At 59.1% G+C, this 19824-nt stretch overlaps 1 protein-coding gene across 1 annotated transcript; it reads right to left on the bottom strand.

The window, feature by feature from the left end:
- Window positions 1-828: 828 nt before the first annotated feature.
- On the bottom strand, window positions 829-19211 carry LOC143173255 (adenylate cyclase type 10-like). Its single transcript, XM_076363468.1, is given in 26 exon segments — window positions 829-1073; window positions 1754-1932; window positions 2091-2198; window positions 2593-2801; window positions 3590-3928; window positions 4612-4866; window positions 5856-5972; window positions 6832-6968; window positions 7607-7890; window positions 8327-8413; window positions 8962-9154; window positions 9872-10025; window positions 11496-11548; window positions 12411-12600; window positions 12904-12980; window positions 13629-13750; window positions 13865-14056; window positions 14626-14714; window positions 15032-15125; window positions 15562-15767; window positions 16531-16674; window positions 17304-17342; window positions 18207-18311; window positions 18581-18737; window positions 18739-18855; window positions 19059-19211. Coding segments are annotated over 26 exon segments (3978 nt in total). The 3' UTR covers window positions 829-895.
- Window positions 19212-19824: the final 613 nt, after the last annotated feature.

Raw genomic sequence — 19824 nt, 5'->3', positions numbered from 1 at the left:
GCCAGAGGAAAATCTGCATATGCAGAGCTCCTGCAGGCAACTGGAAGCTCCTTGAATGAAGCCCCTGCCATCCTGCCGTTCCCGAACCGAGCTGCAATTCGCCAGTGAGCTCCTGCCCATCTCAGTGAGCACAGCGGCAGCTATGCCCGCAATTTTGAGGTCTGCCACAAACCTACAGGTGCCTCAGTGCGAAGCGCGGAAGGTAACCTCCGGGTGCAAACCCTTCTCCTGCCCAAGCCCTTGGTAGGCAGCCAGAGGGGACGAGCCCGAGGAATTCTGCCACTAGAAGGAGTGCTGCCAGCTGGCCGGGAGGGAGGAGCGGATGTATGACCTGCCTGCGTGCTGTGTCCCCACATTGTTCCCCAGTGTCTGCGGCGCTGCTTATACACCGTAATTGTAGAGTTTTGCTGCAGACGCTGACTTGGGGGCAATGCTAGGCAGAAGGGCGTGTTGTTTCCAGTCCCCCGACGGGTTCAGACAAGGCAAAACCTTTGGCGATAGCTGTCCCAAGTCCCCTCGGCGTCTGGGGCTTTTCCTGTCACCCCCTGCCTTTTTATACAGGTTTCTCCTCCCCTTTAGCTGGGGAAAGATAGGGAGCAGCAGTCGCTGGCTGACCGTACGTGGGTGGTGAGGAACAAGAGCAACAGAGAGGGCCTCTGGTTTTAGAGGGCCTCTGGTTTTAACGTGACCTAAAATCAGAAGCGTCTTCAATCACGAGTCCGCACCGGGACCTGCAAGAGAGCTGTAGCCATCACTGCTGGAGCAACAGTAGCCCTCCACAGCAACGAAAGACAGCGTCTCTTTCCGTGCCTCAGAAAGAAAGGCCCAACAACAAAGGTCATCATGGAGGAGATGTGTAATTAGCTGACTTCAGCTCCACCCTTCTGGTTTAAGTCTATCTGTGGCGGGAGTCTGCTGCCCGATAGGAGTCTGCCGCCCTGTCCGTGTTGGCCTTCATGCGCGCTGCCAGGCGGGAGAACGTCCGTCCGCTGGAAGTGCCCTCCAGGCTGAAGAGGTGCTCCAGTAAGGAAAGGCAGCAGCTCTGCCGCAGCAGCCAGGCTAGCCTCTTCCTCCTGCCACACAAGAGAAACTGCTGGGCCCAGAGGCTCTAGCTGTACAGTGCTAAATCGGACAGGGCCGGGGGAAAGCAGGGCGGTGGACAAGCCAGTTACACCTCCTCGGAGGAAAGGGAGCTGATGGAGAGAGGGCTGCCAGAGCGGAAGGGGGCAAAGAAGTGCTGCCGGGGGAAGCTGACCGCTCGAGAGGGCACGTTGGCACTACAGCGCCGGGGGGGGGGGCAAGCAAAGCCGGGAACCAGCAGGAAAAGGGGTATCGGCCCCTGAGCTTCCTGATTCTCACACCTCACCTCCACCTACTGCTCCTTCCCCATGTCCCGGTCCTGCCTGCAGACCCCTGCCCCTCTTCAGCCTCTACTCCCTCTTTACAGCGCTCTCTTCCCAGTCACCACCAACCCCCTGCCGCAGCCAACACGTGTCAGCAGCCACATCCCCGGCTGCAAGCTGCTTTTTACCAAAAGGCGTGCTTTGTTCCCATGACTGCGCAGGGAGGGGAGGGAGCGTGGGGCTCTGTCGTTGCCTGTTTTACCCGCACATCGGTCCTTAACGCCTCGGTCCTGCTAAGGCCTATGTGTCAGGTTAGGTGTGGCCTCAAGTCTAGGCAGGTCTGGGCCCAGATGCCTGGGACCAGGTAGGAAATGGCTCTTCCTTCCCGGGTTCTCAGTTCTGCTTCTTACCGGGCCTCCTGCGGAAGGGAGGATGCTCTTCTGGCAACATAAGCGGCACACTGAAACTTTTCCAGCTGCGGCTTGACAAAGGCTCCAACGGAGGTCCGGGGAAACTGCCTTTTGAGCAGGCTCAGCGCCTTCCTGATCATTTTCTTTGCCAGCTTCAGGCGTCCCATGTGACAGCAGACCTGCACAGGAAAAGGGAATCATCCCGATATGGAGTAGTTGCCCAAGAGACTGCAGGAATCTGCCAGTGGCTGGAGATGCCAGGGATATCCACTGCAACTGGGGAAGGCATCCAGCTGCGTCCCCCAGGCGGTCCCTCCAGACCTCCCCGTCTCTTTACCTCCCCTTTGAGGCTGAAGAAGGTGGCCTCTTCAAAGCGGGCTATCACATTCACTTTCTTCTCTACCGAGCTCCTCAGGACCTCCGCTTCGTTCAGCTTCATGAGGGCCTTTGCGCAAGCACACAGAGAGCAGGTGAGCGTGGGTGCAGAGCCCATGGCCAGCCTTGTCCTCCCCCGTTGCCTCTGGCATCTGTCTTAAGAGAGCCTGCTTCTCTCCCTGGTGATGCCCGCTCAAACACAGTCACCCTGGCTCAGAGCACAGGCACCAGTGATCCTTCAGACCGCCTCCCTGCTAATGCTCCTCGTGCTAAGGGCACAGTGCCCTGTGTCTCTTGCCGCAGAAGAGGCAAACCGGAGGAAGAAGTCAGGGTCTGACCCCAGCATTTCCCTTCCAAGGCCCCGCGAAGGCATGCCCTCTTGCAACGGGGAAGTTGTCCTGCCCAGAGCCAGGCGACTGAGAGGACTCCGTGCACAGTGGGTCCTGGCAAGCAGGGCAACTCACCATGTAGCTGTTGGAGACATGCAGGTAGGCAGCCGCGCACTCCAGAAGGTAGTAAAAGGCTCTGGCAGCATCGCCCATTGCCATGTAGTGGCGAGCCAAAGGCACAAGCACCGATTCCACGATGGCTTTGCATTCACATGTGCCGTTGTGCTTCCCGTCGGTCTTGCTGGGCAGCTCAGTTGTCTCTTCGCTCTTTGCCAGAAACCGCCCTGCCACACTAGTCAGAGGACAGTTCCCAGGGGAAGAAGAGAGCACAGAATACACGGGCATCACCTATACTGGTCCTTCTCCCCACAGAGACGGCATCAAAAGCCCTTTGTTCAAAGCAGAGCACGAGGCCACGGGCAGGCAGGACTCATACAGGTGCTTTGTAGGTAGGGAGAAAAAGACAAGCTGGGCTTTCTGTCACCTCCCACAGGCAAAGCACTCGAGTCCCTGGGGCGGCGTCTCCCCTGCAGAGTTTGCAGCGCTACTCTGGAGGAACTGCAAAGCAAGGGCTGCTCCAGTGGAGGGTGACGATCACTCTGAGCCCACGGGCTTCCTCAAGCACTCTCTCATCGCCGTGGCCATCTCCTCCCAGCTCCCACCGCACAGAAAGCCTCTCCCCTAAGCTAGAGTCACAACCGGCAGCCAAATGCTGCCGCTTCCTTTGTCTCCTCTGGAGACCCTGAGCTCACTGGCTTCAAAAATAATCAAAACCTTGTCTGCTCACCCAAAATCCTCCTCCCTGAAAGCCTGCTGCTGCTGCAGAGCATCTGCAGCATCTGGAAAGAAAACAGGGGGTTAGACACCTCCTCGCGTACCCCGGGGGTAAGAGCTGCTCTTCCCAGCGGGCTTGCAAGGATCCTTGCAAGGGTCCCAACAGACTGAGGAAAGTCTGCAGTGGTCGTCCTCACCTCCTGGGCTCATCCCTAGCAGATCTACTCCCACCCGATCCCCAGCACACACCCCTGGCCTCCAGGAGGGCCCGGGCTGCAGAGCATGGTACACAGCATACCCTCAGTGCCGTGGGTCCTAGCCCTCTTCAGCTGTTCTCCTGCAAGCACCAAGGCCTCCCAGCTGCGGGAGTCGCCCTGGGCAGCAGGGCCATGAGGGCTCCCTCCGTCCTGGGTGCTGGTGACGGCGAAGCGGTGGAAGGCAACAAAGTCCCCTTGGCTGCAGCTCTTGCATTTGTGCGCGTGCTGCTCCAGGAAGGCGGCACACTTGCAGTGCAAGGCGACCCGCTGTCTCTCGGGCCACAGCTCATAGGCAGCCTCTCGCAGCAGCAGGACACAGAAGGCCAGGACGCCAGACTGCTGCTCCACAGTCGTCTTGCTCAGAGAGGGCCTCTCCACACCTGCAAGGCAAAGGGCCTTTGCGGCAGCCCGAGCTGGGGCCAGGGCTCAGGGCCGTCCCAGCCGGGGTATGAAAGTCATGCACATCCTCGGCAGAGAACCAGCGCTGCTGCACACCGAGCCTTGCAGCACGGGGAGAAAGGGCCCGCTCGCCTTGCTGACGCTAGCACAGCCCTGGGGACACAGTGCTCAGCTGCACTCCAGGCAGGAGCTGGGGATGTTGCCGCCAGCCGAAGCAAGCCCCGGCCAGCGCTTTCTCCCCGCTCTTGGCAAGGCGGTTCCCAGCCTCCTGAGCTTCCCGCCCTGGGCCACAGGGGAATCAAAGCCGAGTAAAAGCCTGTCAAAGGCCCCGGGGCACTCTGGAGGGCATCTTTGATCTGGACGCTGCAGGCGGCTGGGAGAGGATGTCAGGGATTCCACAAGCCCTCCCATGCCTGCGCTGTGAGCAGTGCTTGGAGGCAGGGGAGCAGAGGCACTTGGGACGGCTGGTGCGGACTTCCCTCCGGTGCAAAGCTAGTGTGCTTTGAGATTGACTTGTAAGATCTTTGAACAACCCATCCCGAACAGCCATGCCTGCCTGAGCTCCACCCACCCATCACTGGCGGGGGGAAGCGCACCATGCCCTGGGGAGCCCCGCCGGGACACAGCTGGGAGCTCCCTTGTCTGCCTTACTGCTACCACTTACCGCGCTCTGCCCGCAGAGAGGTGGCTGGCCCCTTGGTAGGATCTTGGACATCTTCTGGCACCTCTGTGCTTTTCAGCCGCTTAAGGATGTTGTCGCTCACCAACGTGTTCAACAAGCAGTTCATCTTGGGCCTGACGCCAGTGGGAAGGATGTGCGACAGCAGCTGGGTGGTAAACACTGGCCCGATGACAGCTGCAAACTTCAAAACCATCTGCTTCAGCGGCTTTATCCGGTCCAGCTGAGCCAGCGCAATCTCTGTCAAAAAGCAGCAACACGTCTCTCTCTTGCCTGTTCCCCATGCTGAGGCTGGAGAGGCTGGGAAGTTTCAACACATGAAACGGGGTCGACTTTGGCCTCCTCTCCTCGGGACTGCACCTGCTGGGCAATCGCAACCCAGGGTAGGCGTCTTCAAAATGGCTCCGCTCCTGTTGGAATCGCAGGCCACAAGGCCTGGGGAAGAGCAAGACGCTCAAACGCACGCTCCTCCACCAAGGGTGAGGAGGGCAGGATCCAGCAGGTACACGCATCCCATGATGCGCCCTACCAGATCTGGAGTAGTGCGCAGAGAGAACAGAGAACTTTCCCCACATCAGAGGTGGACTCAGAGCTCCCCACAACAGTTGTCTTAACTTGGCCAGACGATACTATTCCTTTCTTTTGGTTGTCGTCTTTTTTTTTTGGACAAAACAACTTTTTAGCATGATGCTTCTCCAAGGTTCATACAAATGGCTATGGCTAGAGAGGAGAGACACTCATTGACAGTTCCCCCATCCAGCTCCCCTGGCTACGGGGGAATTTCCGTGGCAATCCACAGAAAAAAAACGGGTTTGGTTTGGATTAAGTGCCCTGAGACCAGCGCTAGCTGGGGAACTTAAAAAGAGAATAGCGAGGTAGAAGCCACGTTCAAAGTCGAGTCAGAGGCAAGTCAAAGATTTTTCCCAGCAAAGGCTTTGCTTCTGTGAGAAAAGGGAGCCATTTTAGTGCTGCACCAGTAAGCTTTTCTCTCCTACCCGCTGTTGGAAAGCAGGCAGCACGCTCACGGCTGGTCCACGCCCAGGAGGGGGAAAGGGCTGCCCGCAACCCCAGGCCTGTTCCTGGTTGGACTGGAGCCACCTTCCCAGCAGAGCCCCCAAGCTGAGAGGGTGACTCTGCAGCACACAGATGCCCAGCCTTCCTCTAGCCGATGCCCCGGGAAGGGGCCCCAGCACAGCCGCAAGCCGGCAGAGCGGCGCTCGGCCCCTCACCTTTCAAGCTGGCGGGCAGCATGGTGTTCTCCAGGTTCACGTCTGGTCTGATGATGCAGACCCTGCCATCATTCCCCGCGCTGGAGCTCGAGGTTGCTGCGAGGGCTGAAGCCTCGACTGCAGAAGCTGGGTGGAGCAGGAGAGCACGAATAAGGCAATTTGCAAAGTGACTTGCAGCTTGCAAACATTTCAAACTTCACCTGAGATGGGACAAGTCCCACCTTACACGGGCCAGTGTGGGCGCGCTGACCTGCCTGCGCTGAACGTGGGTCATTAAGCAGAGCAAAACAGTTTCCTTGCACAGCCCTCCCAAAGATGTTCTGCCTTCAGACCAGCTTTCCCAAACAGTCCCTCAGTCAAAGCTTCCAGACTTCCCAGGGGGCGACTGAACGCCCTGGGACAGAAAGCAGCAGCATTGCTGCCTTCAACAGCGCTACGTCCGCAGCCAGGGAAATTGCCGGTGGTCATGCAAAACGGAGCGTCAGTCCTGGCTGTTCCCAAGGCCACGGCACTCTGGCTGGCATTGCTCTCTCGGTGGCATTACCACCGTTTTCTTCCGTTACCAGCACCCTTGTGGGGATTTATGGTTTTGGATTCAAGTTTCCCGGGCCTGTCCCTCACCCCAAGCTGGGGTTTGTTCTCAAGCGAGCTGGCGTTTGGGCAAGGTAAATTACGTGCCCATTAGAATGCCTAAGGAACACCAGAAACACATGTGCTCCGGAACAATTTCCCCTCTGGTTTAGCCCCCCAACCCCCGCCCCAAGAATTTAGGCCCCTCCAAGCCACCAGAACTCGCTAGCCCCTGCTTTGGCTGTCCCAACTTCGAGGCACACAGGAGCCCACAACCTCCGCCAGACCAACTTCTGCACTGCTGCAAGATCTGACTCTGCCCAGATCCATGGGGGAACGACAGGGCAAGACTGTGCTGCAGACAACGCGCCACAGCGACTCTCTAGTCAGCAGCAAAGGTGCTTACTGATCAGGTTCTCCCAGTTGTCCTCTGCTTTTTCACCCCGCCTCCGGTTGCGGAACAAGAGCATGTCGTTGCAACAAAGGCAGCGCAGCAGCTCCTCGCAGTAATAGGGGACCCCCAAGCTTCTTTGGATCAGGAACCTGGACAGGAGCAGACCCGGCAGTGACCCCCACAAGGAAAGTAAGGTGAAACACAGTTCAGGTGGGCGGCGAGTAACTCGGGCATAGCAGGGTAGCCAGCATCTTCGTCACAGCTACACCTCACTTTTGAAAGGGACGGTCCTCCCGCTGGCTTGAGCTTTTGGGCCCCCCTGAACCCCCAGCCTTCACGGAAGTCCATCGGAAAAGAATTGCGGACAATGCCCAAAGCACAGAGCAGCAAGCCCTGCCTTTCCTCTCCTCGGGAGCCTAGATCCTCTCTGGCAGCAGGGCAGACCTCTGCCCCGGGGAATCTCCCCCACAGCCTGGCCACCTAGACCAAGGCCTTTTCACACCCCAGCCACGCTTGGGCTTGGGACTCTTCCTCCCTTCCTCCCTTCCTCCCTTCCTCCCTGTGCAACAGCGAAGGGCTGACACCTCCCACGCTCTGTGCCGAGGGAGTTGCCCACTCTCGGCTCCCACCTGCCAGGGCGAGGCATAAAAAGCAACCCGCGCCCAGTACTTGCTAGAGGCACTGATGCTTCTAGCGGCCCTGCGCTCCCTTTCCTGGGGAGGTGAGTCCCTTCCATGGTCTGCATAGGTTCAAGCCCTCAGGAAGAGCTCCCCTGCTTCGAACTTACCTCGCTAGATCCCTGGAGATGCTGACCACTCCAAGGCCCTGGCAGACTTTCTGCACCATGGCTGAAGGTTTCAGCTCGTCCAGGTGAAGACAGGTGATCTGCTGGGATGTTGTGTTCTCTGCTGCGGCTTTGCAAAAGCTCTCTGTTCGCGCGTAGCCTGGAGCTAAGCTCATGACCGTGAAGAGGGAGACGTCTTGGAGCAGGGGTGACATGATACTCCAGGAGGCAGGGTCGATGAAATGGGCATTGTCGATGACAAATATGCCAAATTCTGCTCCAATGGCCTGAAAAAAAGCAGGGTGTTCTGAGGGCAGTCCGGTGGATTCTCAAGTGTCTTCCGGGGAGGAGATTTAGCCTCTGTCTCTTGAGAGGATGCTCTGATGTCTCTCCCCAACCACTTCCCTGCTCAGAAGCTTACTGACTCTTAATTTCTTGGAGACTTTAAGGTCACACCTAACATCACTTGCCCTGCAGAAGGAGGGAGCTTGAGCAAGGGAATGCAGAAGACATCGTTCCTCCTCCAGGGCACACCTTGCGGGAGGAAAGTTATTGGGTGTGCTTGTGGGGCTGCGGGGAGGAGGTGGGGGGTTTCTCAGGCCCTGAATGGCGATAACCCAGATGCCTGGTCCTCTCACCCGCTCACACGCTGTGGTGCAGAGCCCACAGCCGGCAGGGTTGTTTTCCTTCTCTGACCCAGGAGGAAGGAGGAGAAATGCTCACCTTCTCTAGCACTTTTGCCCAAGTCGAGTGCAATTCCGTTTTCCTTTGACTTTCAGGCATCTCGCGAACCTTGTCCGAAACGGGAAACTGGCCAGAAAAGGAGTCAGGGAGAAAGATCACTCCGGGGCTAGGGCACACCTACCCACCGAGCAAGACCACAGAGCAAACCGCCTCTGCTGGCCTCCGCACCTTCCCTCTCCCCAACACAGGCGCAAGGAGCCACAGGGGGGACTTCACCTGGAGCCTAAAGCGAAGGCCCTCTGCTGAGGGTCTCTGGCAGAGCTGGGGCTTGGGGGTGGGCTGAAGAGCTGGCTCTCTGGCTGTGGGAATCTTGGGCTGACTGGAGCAGAGCACTCACACAGCAGTGACCTCAGCACGAGGTCAGCACCAGCCTCTCTCCAATGCCACTTCCAGGGTGCCGAACAAGGCACCGGGCACTGCCAGGTGCAGCACGGGACATGATCTCACCACAGTCAGGGAGCCCCCCGGGCCCAGGAATGGGAAACGTGTGCTAGGACCCTTGCGATTCCCACCCCTGAGCTAAGGCACTCCCAGCAGCGTGCCCACCCGACGCCAGACCCAGAAAAGCTCGTGAGAAGGCCTTCTCCAGGGCCAGAGAGGCCTCTCGCGCTCACCTTGACAAGGAAAACGTCATTGAGGAGGCAATAGCTGCTCTCTTCGATTGTCCCTCGGAGCTTTGTCTGCAGCATGCACTGCCTGTCACTGCACAGTTCACAGTCCTGGAGGCCCAGGGCCCTGGCCGTCAGCGTACGGATGGCAGAGAAGGACTGCCTCACGTTGACCTCTAGCAGTTCCATGGCAACTACCCTGCCGTGCAAAAGCAAAAGGGACTGAGATCCCCAACAGCCCAAGCCTTCTAAGACAAAAGGGGTGGAGATGCCCTTGGGGGGAGCTCTTCAGCCACCCATCTCAAAGTGCTTCCCAGAGAAGGCCAAGCTTTTCACTCCTCCTACGAGAAAGGGCACAGAGGGGCACTTGCTGCCAAGCCACTGGGAGAGCCAGGTCCAGGCCCTGTGTCTCCGCAGCGCCAGCCCAGGTCTCGTTACGTGCCCCCTGCAGAGGAACTCACGGGGCTAAGAGGCAAGGATGGAGCAAGCGGTGAGTTTGCCTTTGGGCTCCAGACCTTAGCAGTCTGCCTCCCAGACCACGGGAAGGCTTTTCTGCCCCAGTGCTCCTTCTGGGAAACACGCAGAGGGCAAGCAGGGCTTCTGAGACAGGCCGCCCTGCTGTCTCTTGGGTCTGGAGTCAGATGAAAAGCACTGAGCTTGAGCTCTTTCCTTCTGTCTGTGCCTGGCCCAGAGGTGAAGGAGGAAAGGCCATGGCTCAAGAAGCCACCTCCAACTCCCCAAAGAGGCAGAGGCGGGAGCAGAGCACGCAGGAGCTCCTAGCGAGTGTCTCCAGGAGGCTTTTTCGGGAGGCTGCAGCCCAAGGGCCAGGCGCACTGGCAGAGGGGCTGGAGTGTTCCATGGCTGCCAGGGGACGGGCAGGGGCAGTGTCCCAAAGCTGCAGGTCAAAAACCTGTACCTGTGGCCAGCAGCCTGGCCTAAATAGGCCAGTTCAGTAAGTAAGTGGCTCTTTCCGGAGCCCATCGGGCCCTCAAATGCCAGGATGTGCCTTTCTCCTAAAGCCTTATAGGCTTTCAAGCAGCTGACAAAGAGGTCAATCTCCTTCTCCCGACCTGGGAAGACAAACAAGAAAACGAGCTGCTGGCGCGTGCTGAAAAGCAAAGAGCCGTCCCTTTTGCTGGCACCCTCCACCACAGCTTCCCTCCCCGCCACTACATCCGCCAGCCTGCCTGCACCCAGGCCTCCTTCCCGCCCGCTCATCCCAGCTTTTGCACCTCTGCCTTCCTCAGAGCAGTAGTGGGCCCGCCTGCCCCACCGCGCGGCTCCCATGCCCTCTTCCCTGCCCCGCACCCCTCCCCTCCCACAGGCACAGAGATTCAGCCGGCCCCATGCAACTCCCCACAGTGATCCAGCACAAGACTGGAAGGGATGATTTGAGTCGCTGCAGGCAGCTATGTCCCAAAGAGGCTCAAAGCATCTCCTTGCTGTACCACGAGCCACAGAGCGCTTCCCGGGAGTTAAGGCAGCGTCTTCAGGCCTGTACTGGTTTTGGCTGGGCTAGAGTTAATGTTCTTCAGGAATAGCTCGTATGGTGGTGTGTTTTGGATTTGCGACCAAACATTGGTGTCGATAACACAACGATGTTTTAGTTATTGCTGAAGAACGCTTGCACGGCGTCCAGGCCTTTTCCATTTCTCACGCCGCCCCGCCAGCGAGCAGGCTGGGGGTGCACAAGAAGCTGAGAGGGGGCACAGCTGCGCCAGCTGACCCCAACTGACCACAGGCCTATTGCCATACCATATGATGCTGTGCTCAGCAAGGAAAGCTGGGGGAAAAAAGGAGGAAGGGGGGACATTCGGAGTTATGGCGCTTGTCTTCCCAAGTCACCATTACATATGATGAAGCCCTGCTTTCCTGGGAATGGCTAGACACCTGCCTGCCGATGGGAAGCAGTGAACGAGTGCCCGATTCTGCCTTGCGCACGTGCGCAGCTTTTGCTTTACCTGTTAAGCTGCCTGTATCTCAGCCCACCAGTGTTCTCACTTTTACCCTTCCGATTCTCTTCCCCATCCCACTGTGGGGAGCGAGCGGCTCTGTGGGGCTGAGCTGCCTACCAGGCCTAACCCATAACAAGGCCCAAAGCATCCGGCAAGACACCGAGTGATTAAAGGCATCCCGTGTGTCCTGGCATTTCCATATCTACACCCAGATGCTGCCAAGAAAGGAACGCTGAGGATTACCAGGGGGAGAACCTACCACCCAGACTCTCTGTCAGTCTGGCAGAAGGAAATCTCTTTCCTGATCCCAAAGACAGGGATCAGTTTAGCCCCCAGGGGGTGAGCAGCTCCATAGCTGAAAGGAACCTTCCTACCAGGTCTGGAGCACGGCAGGGAGCACCAGGCGCCTCACCCTGCTTTCCACCCCAAAGATATCAGCCAAGTAGTGACCAAGACAGGCGGCACTTCCTTAGGGCCGCTGCAGGCAACACCGTCCCTGGCAAAAGCTTCTCCCTTCCCAGCGTGGCACTAAAAGTTACCAAGGGGAAGAAACGGCTTCAGAAGAGCAAGGCGTTCTCCACCTACCCAGCAATGGGACGTACTCGGACCTCTTCTTGGTAAGAGCCATGCCAAATATGCTAGAAACAGGGGAACAGAAAACACAAGTCAATTAGCTGGTGAGAAGCCAAGGGACGTAGAGAAGCAGCCTGGCAGGGAGGGGCAGGACGTGCTGCTCCTCGGGTACCTGCTTTTCTTTCGAGCAGCGTGTTAGCCCCTGCACGCTCCCCTAGCCAACGTTCGAGCTGCACGCTAGGACAGCTGCAAGCATAAAGAAGCCCAATGGCCACGGCGCGGCAGGAGAACGTATCGAGAGTCCATCACCAGAGGCCATACCCAGAGAAATCGGAGACACGCGAGAGAAGCCAGGGTGTGCTGTTGGCTAGCAGACATTTACCACGTTGGCCAAGAAAAACAAGTGCCTTGGAAAGGAGGACTTGTGTCACTGAACGGGTTGGGATGCCAAGCACCTGGCACCTTTGGCTCAAGTCTTCCCGTAGTTTCAAAGAGACGGCAATGTTAACATTCAAACCCTCATCCAAAGAGGGGGTCAACTCCTGGCCCGGGGGAAGAGCTGAGATTTCAGCAGGAAGACATGAGGAAGAGTGTCCCGATGGTCCACGTTTCCCCATGGGAACCGGACTGGCCCAAAGCTTCCTGCTCAGAAGCAGCTGGGACAAAAACCTCCTTGGGTCAGCGTTACCAGGGCATGGGCTGGAGCAAGCACAGCACGGAAAGCACAGTCGAAAGCCATTTGGACAGAGCCAGCAGGAGACAGCAGGGGAGAAAGGCAAAAAGCCTCCCACGCGAGGGCTTCCGACCCTCTCAGCCACAGGGAAGGGAGACCAGCTTGGTCTCTCTCTGCAGAACTCCTCTTTGCTGGCCAAGGCTGCACCCTCGGTGCCACCGTCCCCTCATCCAGCCCTCTCAGAGGACACTCACCTCTCCTCGGGGATCCCCACATATTGGTAGACAGTGCCAGGATGCCTAAGGCCTTTCATCTCTCTCGCCGGCAGCTCCCTGAAGTAGTAAGGGGGCAGCCGAGAGGTGGCGTAGGTCACTGCATCACAGGACACCAGCCCGGGGTAGTGCACCATCATCCGGGCTGCCAAATTCACCTTCTGGCCAATGACTGCCAGAGAGAGAAAGAGAGAGCACGCATTGATGTGCCGGTGCCACCAGCCCCACGGCACCCTTCCAGGCCAATGGCTGCCTCACCTCCGGCACAGGCCAACCCCACGGCGGGGTCAGGAGAACTCAGGGGAACAACCGGCCACGGAGCCCATTCTCCCGCCCCAGGCCAGGACCAGAGCTGCCTGGGCCGTTCCTGACGGGCTGCTGGGCAAGCCCTCTCCCAGCCCACCTTCCTCTTCCAGACTGCTATGCTTAAGCAGGCCCACGACAGCCTCCCGCACCTCAGACACACGCCTCGTACCTGTGTATTCATATCTCACAGGGTGGCCAGTGAGTCCGCAGAACACCGTCCCGCTGGTAACTGCAACAGACACTGCCCTGGCACACGGGGAAAGAGTGCGGCTTCAGCAGCGCCCCTTCATGAAGCCCGCCCGGCTTCATCCCTTCCCGCACCTCCCCTCGGCGCTAGCCTGGGCCACCTGCCATCCTGCCCTGCCAGCACGGGTCTCGGGGACTTGGAGAGCTCAGGGGCGCAACATACCCGGGTTGCAAGGGACAAGGGACAGGGGTAGAGCGCATGCAGCAAGTTTTGGACACTTCCCCTGAGGCCACATTCCCTGAGCTGCGACCTGCAGAAGGCCACAGCCCTCTCGTGAGCAAAGAGGGAGGGAGGGAGGAAGGCGCCCCCACGATGGCACCGCCTGCCATGACAGCATCTTGAGATCAGGTGGCTGGGCCCCATCCCTGGTCATGGGCCAGTCGCCCAGAAGGGCCTGCCTCTGACACCAAGGAGCCTCTCGCCTTTGCGAGGGCTCGTTCCAGCGCGGTGGCTAGCAGGGTGTGCTCGGAGGGACTCGGCCTGGCTGCCGTGGGCTAAGCCCAGGGGTCACCTGCCACCTCTCAGGGCACTGCCTCCTTCCTGCCAGGGACAAGGGAGGGCAAGCTGGAAGGCACGTCTCTTCCTGGTAAGCCCCCTTGCGCCGTCCCAGCCAGCATGCACCCCCCTCACCCCCGCCACACACTCACTCTCTTTCCCCGAGCATTGTGGAGCACGAGTTGAAGATCTGAATAGCACTCTGCAAGGCGTGAAGGCTCTCGTAGGGCAGCTTTTCTCCAGCGAGTCCAAACACACAGAGGAACGTGCAGCCCTGCCAAGGACAGATGCAGCACATCTTGCTACAATGCCTAAGAGGGAGTCTCTCCCTCTTGCTCACTGCCCACCCTCTCAGCGTGGGGGGAGGCGATTGCTCCCCCACACTCACTTTATCAAACCGGAGGACTTTGTTGAGTTCGCCCTTGTGAGGACAGAGGATTTCTCGCATCATCCTGCTGGCATTGCGGAGGATCGTGTAGACTTCCACTGTGGTTTTATCCTCAGCCAGCCGCAGCTGGATGAAGAGGCTGGTGACTGGCCGTAGCTCAGAGAAGAGGTCCAGCGGCACGCTGTCATCAAGCTGGAAGACAAGAGCACGACGGCTTCACCAGCCTGCTCTCCTGGGGGCTTACTGCCCACACCAGATACCGAGGGACGGCAGGCGTACTGGCAATAGCAGGTACTACCGGAGGAAGGGATAAAGCCTCCTCTCAGTGCAAACGGCCGGCAGGCTGCCCAGCCTGCGGCAGGCAGATGCCGAATCATAACACAAATGACAAAGGAGAGAAAGGTGCTCCGGTAACACCCCATCTTGGGACAGGTATGGGCATGAGGGCCGACCCTCAGGGATGCTCTAGGGACTTCAGTGGAATCTCCCCTTTATGCCACCATCATGTCCGCAGCACCTCCAGCACCATACCCACGGAAAAGACAGAGAGACAGAAGCCCGCCTCCCGCCACCCGTGTCTCTCTGAGGACAACGCACACAATGGTGCAGCACCGGTGCTCCTTGGCTCAGTTTCCCCGCGTTGTTGTCTCAGGGTGCATTTTCTTTTGTTTGTCTGTCTTCGTGAAGACTCCATCTCTGCAATGCACCACTTCTTCTACCCTCCAAAAATGCAGCCCCCAGCAGTGGCGGCCTGGCCGTACCTTCCTGAGAGCAGCTTCTGGTATGTACTGCCTAAGCACCTCCTCCGCATCATAATCATTGGGCAAGAGAAAAGCAGGCCTCATGGCGCCTGAGGAGAGAAAATGCAGCTGGTTGCTGGGAGGATGGGACTACGAGGTGTTGGAAAGCAGGGGCTGGCGCTGGAAACGGGGGAGAAAGAGTCTTCTGCGTTTGCTCATGTTGCCACCTCCAGATGCTCGGGGCAGAGCTGTCCCCTGGAAGGAGGAGGCAGCAGCAGCGACTGCCCCAGCTGAGGCACAGGAGGGCCAAAAGCAGGAGTGCTATCCGAAAGGGGGGAGAGGGCGGAGGTGGTTCCTCTCTGGCCCCTGAAGCAGCCAGGCCCCACCTTTCCGGGCAATCACAGAACAAGGTGAAGTTGGCACCCACCTTCCCCTTCCAAGCCGTGGCTCACTGAGCGTTGTACAAGCTTGCGTAAAGCGTCTTGGCATTCTGACCAAGACATCCAATCCATGCCTGTAACCTGGAGACACACAGAATGAAAGCACTGCCACTGGCCTCCCCAGGAGTCCAGGGGACAGAGCCTGCCCTCCACCGTCACTGCCCAGAAAAGGGCACAACAAGCCCACCTGGCTGGATGGGACACAAGTACTTCCTCAGAAGCACCGGAGCTGGGCAGGTATCACCCAAGCATCCCCCAGCTGTCAACAACAGCTCCATGACCCACAGAGGACATTGCTGGTGGGGCCAAAACCCTTCCAGTGCCTCCCGACCCCTCAAACCAAGCGAGCCCAGCCCACCGTTACCCCCGAGATGGAAGGACAAGAGCTTCAGCTGCCTGCCCGCTTTCACAGCTACAGCTCTCTCCACATTCAGCTCCTCGGCCTTCTGACACCTCCCTCATTCATGCCCAGGTCCGGGCCCTCGGAATCGCTCTAGAGGCCGTCCCATCCACCTACCTTCACAGCTCTTTTGCCTGCAAGACGCTTGGTCCTGAGCCGGTGCTGCTCACAGAGCTCCCAGGAGGTGGCTGAGAGGATAACTTCACCTGCATTCGCAAGCTGTTCAGCCTCACAAACTTCACCCAGGGCCTGGCCGCAGATCAAGAAGTACTGCCGCCTCTTGTCTCCGACAGTCAGGAGGCTCATGGACCCTGCAGAGATCCCTGGTGAGAGACAGAGAGAGAGAGGGAGAAGCAGAACTGACACAGGGAACATTTTGAGCTCTACAGTCCCCAGCATCTCCGCTGGTCAGAAGCTAATCTGAAGCCCAGTGGGGAGACGGGCTTTATGGAAGGGGAGGGCGTCCTCCGTCCTACTCGGGGGGATACTGACACAGGTCCCTGAAACGGGTGTCTAGAAAGAGACAAGCAAAGGTGACATTGACAATGTGTTGAGAGTGCCGGGCATCTTGCCCAGCTGCCTGCCCCAGAAGCCCAGCAAACCAGCGGGCTTGATCACCGCCTGCTCCGTTTACGTGCAGGCAGGTTGGAGCTGTCTGCTTGAGAAAACACAACAGCCTGCCAAAGCCCTTCTCACAGCCGCATGCAAAGCAGTTCCCCTTTGCTCTTTGTGAAAGGCAGGGGAGAATCCAGCAGGGGAAAGGATGCAAAGCCGCCCCCACCTGAAAAAAAGGAAAGGAGAACTACCTCCCGCAGACGTCTGTGCTAAAGCAGGCATTCAAAGACCCTAATACTTGATCTGACACCCGCTCTGCCTTTAAGCTTCCTCTGCATCTGCAAACGCACGCAAAGCCAGCAGTCCTGGTCTCCCATCCCCACTCCGACTACAGCTGGCCCCTTGAATGCTCGCAGGACATGCTTTCCTTTGGCACTAGCCCCAGTAGGGATCCCCGCGTTCCCTGCCCGTGAGAAGCACCCTATGGCACGGGAGAGTGCCACGGATCTGCGCCTGGCACAGCGCCCGTACCTATCTTCAGTTGGACCTTCTGACCCACGTGCGTGTCACGACTCCCACACTTCTTCTGGATCTGCCAGCTACATTGCAGCACCAGGCTGATGGTCTTAGCCAGCTCCTGGGGTCCTGTTCTCCACAGCACCAGCACAGCATCCCCTGGGGAAAGCGAGGGGAAGGTAAAGGCTCTGCTGAGACCTGACTCTCCCCGACCTACGCTCAGTGGCAGGGACAGCAGAAACCGGCCAATGTGCTGAGGAAGATGGGCTTGTGGGAGGGCATGGTCCTCCAGGACGATGGCACCGGGACACCTCTCCTCTCCCGGGCCAGCCACAGCAGCAGCCAGCCGGCAGCGGTGGCACCCCCTGCCCCAAGCGCTCCTCTGCAGCTGCAGCACACCAGGGAATCCTCCCCGCCTCGCAGCCTGGCAGCCCGAGCTCCGCCACCACCAGGGCCTCCCTGCCCCTCACCACCACCCCAACACACACCTTTGGGCTGCGCTTTCTAGGCGGTCTCCTCCTCTCAGCGCTTCTTTGCCCCCACCCCCAGCCCAGGGCCCTACAAGTGGGGGCAGAGTGAGGGGAGCCACAGCCCTTGCCAAAGCCAAACCGCAGGCAGGCCCGGGGGGAAAGAGAAGCCTGGAGAAAGGGCGGGGTGCATGCCTGGCCAGAAAGCTGGCTCAAGGTGCTGCACAGAGCCTCCTGAGAAGGAGAGCAGAGCAAATGGCTGCCACAACAGTTAAATGCTGCAGATGACTAGACGTGGGCATCGTCGTCCTAAGTACGTACCAGCAAACTTCAAGATGTCTCCTCCAAAAATCAGCATCTCTGTGGACAGAGGGAAGGAAAGGAAGAGTCATGTGGACACCTTCTTCCAGAAGCCACGGAGCAAGCCCCTCTGCCCAGAGAGGAGCACTAAGGAGGGAGACTCCGCAACCTCCCTGGGCAACCTGTGCCAGCGCTCAGTCACTCTCACAGTCAAAGCGTTTCCTGACGTACAGAGGGAACCTCCTGTGATTCAGTGCGTGCCCGTGGCGTGGCCTCTGGTCCCGACACTGGGCACCGCTGGAAAGAGCCTGGCTCTGTCCTCTTTGCACCCTCCCTTCAGGTTTTAGGCACATTACTAAGATCCCCCCTGAGCCTTCTCTTCTCTCGGCTAAACGGTCCCAGCTCTCTCAGCCTTTCCTCACAGGAGAGATGCTCCACACCCTTCATCATCCCTGAGGACTCTCTTGCTTTGCTCTACAAGTGCTGCCAAAGGGGTGGCCACAATGTGCTCACGGTCAGCTCGGAAGGGTCAAGATGTGCCCTGTGAAAAGGGGCTCGTGAGGGTCTCGCACACGCACACACACGTCAGTGCCAGCACCCTCAGGTCACTCTCGCGCTGGCACTTGCTGGATGCCCTCAGCCTGCTCTGGGCCCTAACGCATCACTGAGCCGGGTGTTCACGCCAGAGACACAGAGGTGGCTGCTGAGAAAGCGGGTGCCTCCTCAGCCACAGTGGGGAGCAGAAAGGACCTGCGCTGGTCCTGACTCGCCAGGAGACCCTGGCTGCTCTTCCTGTTCCTCCGGGCCACAGAAAGCTCCAGCCCTTCAAAGGAGGCAGGACCAGGCTGCCCAGCAGGTCTGCCTCCACCCTCCATGAGCAGCCTCACGGCCCGATGCCAGACAGTCCTGCAGCATGGCTCTTACCCTCCAAAATGTCACACAGGTAGTAATTGAGGGTTTGCGCCAGCTCATCGGTGCCTCTGTCTGCGCCGCTCCTCTGGATGAATTTCTCCGTCAGAGCAGTGAAACCTGTAACACGGGCACCCAGAAGTCAGGAAATGCCCACGTGGGCCAAAGGACCTGGCAGCCAGTTCCACGCTGCCTGGCCCGAGAGCCTGTAGGTCACACCTTCCCATGCCCCGGCTCAGTGCTGGTGGCAGCTGTGGTTGACCACCCAAGATAACCCATCCCGCTCTCTTTGGGCATCCCAGCAGTGACAAGATGGCCACTCTGCCTGAGGGGCAGGGGCGGGGCTCCAAAGGGCCCGGTGTGTCCCAAAACGGCTCGTGTCACCCCACCTGAAATATCTGCAAAGAGCAACACTCCGTGGACAGTCTGACTGTCGCTCTTGGGGGAGACCTCAGCAAGGAGTCTGGGGAGGAAAACTGCTGCTTTCTCCAGGCCTGAGCGGTGATGTTTCCTCTCCCAGGCAGAAGCCATTGTCAGCGCCCTGTGGCACACGGGGTACCTCAGGAGAAGATGGCCGTGCCCCGCTGGGAGGAGGACGAGGACCTCACCGCACAGTGCGAGTTGCACAGTGAGCCCGGGGCCTCTGTGCGGGACGACTGGCCCTCTGCCCTCACGGGAGTGCTCACAGTCACCCAGCAGTGGCCTCCTCTCTAGCTCATCGCTTACCCGTCAGCTGTCCTCAAGCGACACAATCAGCTAACAGTGACATCCTCCATATGTCATCGCCTGCTGAGCAGCTGCCACCGTGACCCAGGCTCCCTCCTTGACGCTGAGCCACCGACTCAGAGGCGGCCAGCGCCACCCCACTTCTTCGAGGACAGTGCCGAAGGGAGGCTCCTGCAGCGACCTGTTGCTGAATTTCCAGCTGCTTCCCCCGTTCCCAAGGACCAGCTGCCGCCGGCACACACAGCTCTTTGCTACCACTGGTCCTTCCCCTGCAGCTACACAGCCTGTCGCCATCTTCCCAGCAGGCTCGCTCCTTTCTTGCTCCCCTGATCCCTCCCCAAGCCCCCCGCTGCCCCAGCTCAGACAGGGGAGCCCTCCAGCTCTCCCATCCCTCCATCCACACAGTGCCTGTCATGGACGGTGGCCTGCCTCTGGCAGAGACAGCGGCTCCTGAGCTGCCCTCTTCCCTGGGCTGTGCGAGAGCTCCAGCACGTGGAGCCAGGCCTCTCATCCCTGGCGGCAGCCGGGGTTTCCCAATGGAAAGGGAGGCCAGGGCACATACCTAGGCTGCCCCACAGCTGCCAGGTGGCAGAGCGGAAGCCATCAGAGAGACCGTGGTGGAGCAGCAATCAAGCCTCACGCAGCTGCACGACCGCGTTCTCGGTTGTGCCGAAGCACTAGGCCCAAGTGCCACCACTCTCCCAGGGCGATGCCAGAGGAGGCAGGGGTCATTCGCAGCGAGTCAGCAGGAGGTGCTGCGCCTCCTGGGACTGGCACGAGAGCTGTGCAGCCTCTCGTGTGGCGAGGAAACCTCCCCGGGCTGGGAACCCTGGCTCACAAACAGCCTTCCTCCACCGGGCTCCACGGTCCCGTCAGCTGTCGCCATGGGCCAGGCAGCGCGCTACCG

Source organism: Aptenodytes patagonicus, unplaced genomic scaffold (assembly GCF_965638725.1).
Source record: "Aptenodytes patagonicus unplaced genomic scaffold, bAptPat1.pri.cur scaffold_43, whole genome shotgun sequence".
Classification (NCBI taxonomy): domain Eukaryota; kingdom Metazoa; phylum Chordata; class Aves; order Sphenisciformes; family Spheniscidae; genus Aptenodytes; species Aptenodytes patagonicus.
The sequence above is the reverse complement of the archived record's forward strand: the minus strand, read 5'-3'. Positions and strand labels throughout refer to the sequence as shown.